Here is a 7988-nt window from a genome sequence, read left to right as displayed (position 1 = left end):
ACCGTCGGTCCCCGTCGGGTTTCGGGGGCCCCCGATCGGCTCGTGGCACGGCTATGGCGGGCGCCAGGCCCGGCGTCCACGCGCTGCAACTGGAGCCGCCCACGGTGGTGGAGACCCTGCGGCGCGGGAGTAAGTTCATCAAATGGGACGAGGTAAATGTGCCGGCCCTCCGCGCCGCCCAGATCCGGGGACTCCCCGCGCGCGCTCTGTCCGATGTTGGGGATCCCCATGCCGGCCTCGCCTGGCTACGCCGCCCTCATCCCAGCCCGGCTGCACTCCGGAAACTTGAGTCCCCAGTGGTCCCAGTCATGAAGACTTTGTCCCCCCTACAAAGCCCAGTTCCTCGGCTCGGGGAAATCGGTGATCTCCACTCCTTGGAACAAATACTCTGAGCCCCAATAAATCCCGCGCCCCATTTCACTTGCCCTTTGCACCCCTCCCTGCCAGAGTAATTCTAGGTCCGAGACCCTGGCCTGGTCCCCAGACCCCTATGGCGCTGGACGCCCTAGCAGGCTTGGGGTGCCCTCATCCTGAGTGGGTGCCACTTCGACCCCGCTGTCCCCGGTGCCGGGCCCTGAGCGAGTTTCTCCATTCATCACTTCTTCAACCACTCCTGGTTTTTGGCCCTGCTGCTCTGGTTCCCAGCCCAGCTCCAGGATCAGGTGGGAGCACCGAGTCACCGCCCCCAGCAGTGGACTGTCCCTCCCACGTTCCTCCACCCCTCGAAACTTTGCTCCCCATTCCTTAGCCTAGGACTTTGAACCCCAATAAATCTTGGCCGTCCCTTTTTACCCTCCCTGCTCCTGGTACTTCCCAGATGCTCAGGCCCCCACCTGCTGCACCCCATCTCGGTCCCGCGCCCCACTCACGTTTTCACACCGCCCCCTGCCCGCTGCCCAGGGCCCCTCCTTCTCCGGGGCCTCCACCCGGCCGGCCGCCAGAGCTTCCTTGCTGTTCTTCCCCGGTCAGGCCACAGGCCTGGAAGACGCTGGGCTCCTTTCCGGCTGGGTGGGGCTGGAAGGCGTGGGAGCTGGGGCGGGGGACTGTTGGGGGCGTGTCCTGGGCGGCAGGTGTGCGGGTGAGGGGTGTCTGGGCGCCCTCCCCGGGCCTAGGAGACCCCCTCCTTCAAGGCCAGTCTGAAGGGAAAATTTCCCCTTTTCCTTCCAGTGTGATAAACCCAAATAAGGAAGTGGGAACAGGGAGAGGGCTGGGGGGTGGGGGTGGGGGTTGCTGACCAGGCTTGGGGCTGGAGAGCCAGGGGCCAGACCCTGGGCAGAGTCCAGCGAGGCCCTAAGCACAGTAGCCACAGACCTCCCCTTTCTCACAACAATGGGGGACCTTTGCAGCAGGACCATGGTGGGAATCCCCAGGAGGGTCCGGGGCAGTGTGTCACATCCCAGTTTTGAGAGTCTACTGTCCCCTCCGTTCCCAGATCAACTGCTGTCCTTTGTAAGCAAAGCCTTCAATGGGTGGGGCTGGTGCAATCCCCATTCTCCAGAAGTGGAAACTGAGGCCTAACACTGTGGGGTTGTGGCTGAGGCCAGGAGCGGGGGCCCTGTGGGTACCTTGCTTGGCTCCCTGTTTTCCAGATCACAGGACACTGTGACAGTTCCCTTCTTGACCTCAGGCAAGCCCTATCCTCCTGTGCCTCCGTTTGCTTATGTATAAAATAAGGATGCCAGGAGGTCAAAGCAGGGTTGCAGCTACTAAGCCCTTAGAGCTGCCCCTGGCCTGTGGTGGGGTCACGTGAATGTAAGCTGCCATATATTTGGTGATGGGGTTGTCCGCCAGACAGTGAGCAGCAGTTCAGTTCACCCGACGTGAGGTGGGGGCCTCTTTTGACTGGAGGGGAGTTCTTTCTGTGGCCACTTGGATCCTGGGCAAATCTGAGCCCTTGACAACACCTCTCTGGTTCTTGAGTCAGTCTTGAGTTGCCTGGGGTGGCCCTGGGAATGTGCCAGGCACTGGGCACTCTTCAGAAAATGGGGCTGGTGCGCTGTTTCTTCCCTGCCCCCTCCAGTCACAAGGCTGTTTGGGAAAAGACAGCTCACGGGCCAGCCCTGGATGACTTGTGCCTCTGTAAGATGGGGTGAGCCTGTGGGACACGAGGGTCCTGTGAGGTGTAAGATGGCAGATGCTGGGCTTGGTGGCAGATTGAGGGGTAGTGGCTAACCATCATGAGGCCCTGGGGGGTACAGAAGGGTTTTCGAGGCCAGACTTCCAGACCCCCTGCTTTCATCCCACAGATGTCTTTCTGTAATGGGCTCAACTAAGGGGGCTTTGGGGTGAGGTCTCTAACTGTCATGGAGCTCTTGGGCCTTCTGGGGAACTGGGGAAACAGCCCAGGGTAGGGTGAGGGGAGCCCTTCCTAGCAGGTGGGTTAGAATTCACGGATAGAAAACTAATGAAACGATTTCCTTTTTTTTTTTTTTTTTTTTTTTTTTGGTTTTTTGGTTTTTCTCCGGTACCGGGAACCGAACTCACGACCTTGCGCTTGCCAGGCAGGCGCTTTGCCGCTGAGCTAAATCCCCAGCCCCGGCCTTTTTGTTTTATTTCTGTGCTGCTGGGAATTGAACCCAGGTTTTCTCTATTTATTTATTTATTTATTTGTCTTTTTGAGATGGGGTCTCACTATGCAGTTCAGGCTGGCCTTGAGCTTACTTTGTAGCCCAGGCTGATCTCGAACTTGCAATGATCCTCCTCTCTCAGCCTCCTGAGTGCTGGGATTACAGGCATGCGCCACCACACCCAGCTCGGTCTTCTGTATTTTTATGTTGAGACTGGGTCTCACTAAATTGCCCACAAGGGCTTGAACTTTCCACTCTCCTGCCTCAGCCTCCCTCAGTGCTGGGATTATGGGGATTCATCATGGAGCTCAGTTGGGGGATTTCCTAGCACAGGGAGTGATAAGGCAAAAACTGAGAGATGGGAAAGAACAGACTCCTGGAGAAAGGCAGGAGACTGGGAGGGATGTTGGGGCCAGCACACCAAATGTCACACTGAGGACCTTGGCTTTGTTCTGAGGATCATAGGCAGCCATGGCGGCCTATGGGCTGGATGAGGCTTCTTCTTGGCCTGCTGGCAGGAACGTGGGTGTGGGCAGCTAGAAGGGCCCAGGGCCCAAGCCTGCGGAAGCCCTCCCTGAGCCCTGTTGTCCTGTGCTATCCTTAGGAGACCTCTAGTCGGAACCTGGTGACCCTGCGTGTGGACCCCAATGGCTTCTTCTTGTACTGGACAGGACCCAACATGGTGAGGGCAAGTGCTGGTTGGGCCATCACAGGCCCAGGCCCCTCTGCCCTGGGGTAGGGCCTGGGTGCTGGCTGATCTCCCCGCTGGCTCCCGAGGCAGGAAGTGCTAAGAGCAGGCGCTAAGGGGAGGGGCAGCCACTGCCTACCCTGAGTGGGAAGCCTGGGGGCTCCAATTCTGGCCCTGCAGCTGCTCAGCCACCCTGTGGTATGGTTTCCCCAGGAAGTGGACACACTGGACATCAGCTCCATCAGGGACACGCGGACAGGACGTTATTCCCGCCTGCCCAAGGTGCATGAGGTGGCCCAGAACGGAGGGAAGGAGGTCCTAGGGGCAGGGACACCACTCCTCACCCTTGGCTGTTGCCACTCAGGACCCCAAGATCCGGGAAGTGCTCGGCTTTGGGGGCCCCGATGCCCGGCTGGAGGAGAAGCTAATGACAGTGGTGGCTGGGCCAGACCCAGTAAATACCATGTTCTTGAACTTCATGGCGGTGCAGGACGACACTGTCAAGGTGGGCTGGGGCTGAGGGACAGCCTGAGGAGTCCCTGTCTCATCACTTACTGAGCACCTGCTGTGTTACATGCAGTTCTCTGGCTTGCTGTGTACCAGACCCTGTCCTAGGTGAGGGGTGAGGCAGGCCTGGCTCCTGTCTCCCCCATCTACCTCCTCCCCCCAATGCTGGCCCCCTAGGTCTGGTCTGAGGAGCTGTTCAAGCTGGCTATGAACATTCTGGCTCAGAATGCTTCCCGGAACACCTTCCTGCGAAAAGCGTGAGCCCAGGGCACTCCGGCAGCACTGGGGGTGTGTGTGTGTCATGTGGCTGTTCCCAGGGTGTGACTCCTGCACCTCCCTCCCCAGATACACAAAACTGAAGCTGCAGGTGAACCAGGATGGACGGATTCCCGTTAAGAAGTGAGCACCCTTCCCCTCAGCATCTTCTCTCTTGCCCTGACCTTGGTGACCTTTGCCCCCCACTGACCCTGACCCCTCCTGCCTGAATCAGCATCCTGAAGATGTTCTCAGCAGACAAGAAGCGGGTGGAGACAGCGCTGGAGTCCTGCGGCCTCAATTTCAACCGGGTGTGTGGGATGGGGGGTGCTGGGGGTTTCCACCCTTTGGGGCTGGATGTCCCAGGTTCTCATCCCTTATTCCTCACCCCCAGAGTGAGTCCATCCGGCCTGATGAATTTTCTCTGGAAATCTTCGAGCGGTTCCTGAACAAGCTGTGTCTGCGGCCAGACATTGACAAGATCCTGCTGGAGATGTGAGCGGCACTGGGCCTATCTCTTGGTCCCTTGTGCTCCTGTGTTTGGTCCCTGCTCTGTGCACCTCCAGCCCTGTGAAGACAGGGGGCCTGGTGGGCCAGGTCCCAGAGCATTGGGAAGGGGGCAGGATGAGTATAATGTCCCCATGCTCAGAGCCACAGATTCTGTAGCTCAGTTAGGGATAGCTCTTTGCCGCGGTTGGTTTATGAGAGCCAAGTGGCCCAGACTTGTTAAGGGACCTGCTTGAGCCCGCATAGCAAGTGAGGGCTGGAGCCAAGACTGAATCCAGGGTCTGGAAGCACAAGATGATGGCTGAGCGCATAGCAGCTTCCAAAGCCCGTGGTAATGCCATTGCCAGCTCATCTGCTGCCCCAACAACACTGAGCAGTGGGAGTGTGGATGGGGAAACTGAGGCCCAGAAGGAGCGGAGACTTGCCCAGAGTTGCAATCTGTGGCTGCTGGAGCCAGGCCCAGGCCTTCAACTCCCTGTCCCAGGGTGAGGGCTTGGCATGGGGGAGTGTTGGTGAGCCTCCGGCCTGAGCCAGCTTCCGGCCCTTTAGAGGCGCCAAGGGGAAGCCATACCTGACGCTGGAGCAGCTCATGGACTTCATCAACCAAAAGCAAAGGGATCCGAGACTCAATGAAGTGCTGTACCCACCCCTGCGGCCCTCCCAGGCCCGGCTGCTCATTGAGAAGTATGAGCCTAACCAGCAGTTCCTGGAGCGAGGTGAGTGGCGAGTGGCCAGGGTAGGGTGGAGTAGGGTGGGGTAGGGTGGGAACGGCCCAGGTGACCTGCCTCTGCTCCACCTCAGACCAGATGTCCATGGAGGGCTTCAGCCGCTACCTAGGCGGGGAGGAGAATGGCATCCTGCCCCTGGAAGCACTGGATCTGAGCATGGACATGACCCAGCCCCTGAGCGCCTACTTCATCAATTCCTCACACAACACCTACCTCACAGGTGAGTGGTGGGGAGCGTTGCATGCCTGTCCTGTGCACTCCTCTGCCTTCTGGCCCACAGCTGCCTCTTTCCTGGGGACACAGTTCTTTTACCTCATTTGTTCATTTGTGGGGCAGTGCTGGGCAGGCGGCAGGGGACGAACAGCCTGCTCTGGAAGTGGGGCTTCTCTTGGAGTTTGCTCCTTTTGAGGTTGGAAAGCTTCCCTGCAGAGGGGCTGAGATGTGTGCAAGAGGGGCAACTTAACAAGACCATGTCTCAAAATGAAAAATCAGGGGCTGGGGATGTGGCTCAGTGGTAGAGCTCCTCCCTTGCATGTACAAGGCTCTGGGATTGATCCCCCTCCCACACACAAATCAAAAAGGCTGGTGTATAGCTCAGTAGTAGAGCACTTACCTGCCTGGCATGTGCAGGGCCATGGGTTCAGTTCCCAGCAGCCCCCTCCCCTCAATAAAAGAGAAGAAGCAAGAAAGGAGGCCAGAGAGGCAGGTGGGATCTGGGCTGGAGCAGGTGTGTGCTGAGCGGTGGCAGGGAAGGTCTGTGGACTCCTCCTGAGTAGGAGAGGTGTTTTTGAGGGCAGGAAGCGGGAGGGGAGGTGACCTGGTACGCCTGTAGAAGGCTGTTACCAGGTGCTCTGTGGGGATTGAATTGGAGGGAGGGAGGGGCCTGTGGTCCTCCAGGTGGGAGGTGGCGAGGCTGTTCTAGGCCAGAGAGGCTGGTGGTGGGAATGAAGACAGGGAGGCATAGATTGGTGTGGCTCTGGGGAGCTATGGTGGGTGTAGGGGAGGATTCCCACAGTTCTGGCTGGCAGGGCAGGAGGGTGGTGGGGAGAAGAGAGAAGCCAGTTCTGGAGGAGGGACCACCCTAACCCAAGCTGGCAGATGCCTTCTGTGTGCCCACTTAGGTGGATACTGGGGTGAGGGCAGGACCCAAGCCTTATCCTGGGGGAGGTGGCGCTGGTTCCACAGTGAACGAAGGAATGTGCAGGGGCTGGCCAGAACGTGCCAGGCTGGACCAGGCTGCCACAGGAGCCTCTGTGTACCCAGTGTATCCTGGTTGAGTGTGGTGCTGGGGTGGTGAGGGGCTGGGCAGGCAGGTGGTGATACAGCCTCACCCCCAGCGGGGCAGCTGGCTGGGACATCGTCAGTGGAGATGTATCGCCAAGCACTGCTGTGGGGCTGCCGCTGTGTGGAGCTGGACGTGTGGAAGGGGCGGCCACCCGAGGAGGAGCCCTTCATCACCCACGGCTTCACCATGACCACCGAGGTGCCGCTGCGTGACGTGCTTGAGGCCATTGCTGAGAGTGCCTTCAAGACCTCACCCTACCCTGTCATCCTGTCCTTCGAGAACCATGTGGACTCGTGAGTGGCTCCAGGCCCTGGGACCCTACCCTCAGGCCCTTGGATCTGAAATGCCTGTCATGGAAATCTCTAATTAAAGGAAGTCTCTGATGGTGGTCCCTGAGGGTCCCAGAGACAGTCCTCCCGCTGTGCTTTCATGACCTCTGACCCTGGGAACCTTGCACCCACCTTGTGGGCCCCCTCCCTGCCCTGCCTCAGCCCCCTCCAGGAACTCTGACCTCTGACCTTGCGCTTACAGGGCTAAGCAGCAGGCCAAGATGGCTGAGTACTGCCGCTCCATCTTTGGGGATGCGCTGCTCATTGACCCACTGGATAAGTACCCGGTATGGGGGCTTGGAGCCAAGGAAGGTCCCATGGGGAGTGAGGGGTGCCATGGCAGGCCCTGACCTGTCCATGCTTGCCCAGCTGGCTGCGGGCACCCCCCTACCCAGTCCCCAGGAGCTGATGGGCCGTATCCTGGTGAAGAACAAGAAGCGGCATCGGCCCAGCGCGGGCCTGCCTGACAGCTCCGTACGCAAGCGGCCGCTGGAGCAGAGCAACTCAGCCCTGAGCGAGAGCTCCGCTGCCACCGAGCCCTCTTCTCCTCAGCTGGGTAAGGCCCGCCTCAGCCTTTAGCCTAGATCCTGGCCCTGGATGCCCTCTTGCCCTTACCTCCTGGCATGGCAGCACTGCAGCCCAGACCTCAGCCGCTCCTGCTGCTTTACTGTGCCCATCCTGACCCAGATCTCCCTCCTCCCAGCCATCACCACCTCTTGGCTGGGCACAGGACCTCTCCACCAAACCTAGCTGTACCCTGACGAGGTTTAGCTCTGTCCAACTCCCGACCCCTTATCCTGGCCTCCTGTCCCACACAGCCTTCCCTGAAGCTGGGTTAGGGCTCTGAACTCTGACTTCTGACCTCAGCAAAGCACATCCTTATGCTTTGGGTGTGATGCTCAGACCCCAAACTGACTCTAGCCACCCTACGAGTTATAACTTTAGCTGACTTTTGCCCTGTCACTTTATTGAGGGACCCCTGACTTCTCATCTTACTAAGTCCGCTCCTGTGTATGTCTCTGACCAGCCCTTACCTGTAACCTATCTTGTATTCTTTGCTCCTGCTATTAAACCTGTTCTACCCCAATTCCTGAATTCTCACCTCTTTTTTTTTTTTTTTTT

General features: G+C 58.8%; 1 protein-coding gene across 1 annotated transcript in view; it reads left to right on the top strand.

Annotated features, from left to right (window-relative positions):
• Positions 1-7988, top strand: part of Plcb3 (phospholipase C, beta 3 (phosphatidylinositol-specific)) — a gene marked incomplete at its 5' end in the record, with an annotated part of 16397 nt that continues 8409 nt past the window's right edge. Inside the window, 13 exon segments of the mRNA XM_005384625.2 lie at positions 1-152; positions 3172-3249; positions 3469-3537; positions 3620-3760; positions 3940-4019; positions 4108-4161; positions 4253-4328; positions 4412-4512; positions 5074-5240; positions 5326-5472; positions 6590-6830; positions 7069-7153; positions 7236-7422. Of these exon segments, the coding sequence (XP_005384682.1) occupies positions 54-152; positions 3172-3249; positions 3469-3537; positions 3620-3760; positions 3940-4019; positions 4108-4161; positions 4253-4328; positions 4412-4512; positions 5074-5240; positions 5326-5472; positions 6590-6830; positions 7069-7153; positions 7236-7422 (1525 nt within the window).

This window comes from Chinchilla lanigera, unplaced genomic scaffold, assembly GCF_000276665.1.
Source record: "Chinchilla lanigera isolate Chin_1 unplaced genomic scaffold, ChiLan1.0 scaffold00021, whole genome shotgun sequence".
Taxonomy (NCBI): domain Eukaryota; kingdom Metazoa; phylum Chordata; class Mammalia; order Rodentia; family Chinchillidae; genus Chinchilla; species Chinchilla lanigera.
This window is presented reverse-complemented; position numbering and strand designations above follow the sequence as displayed.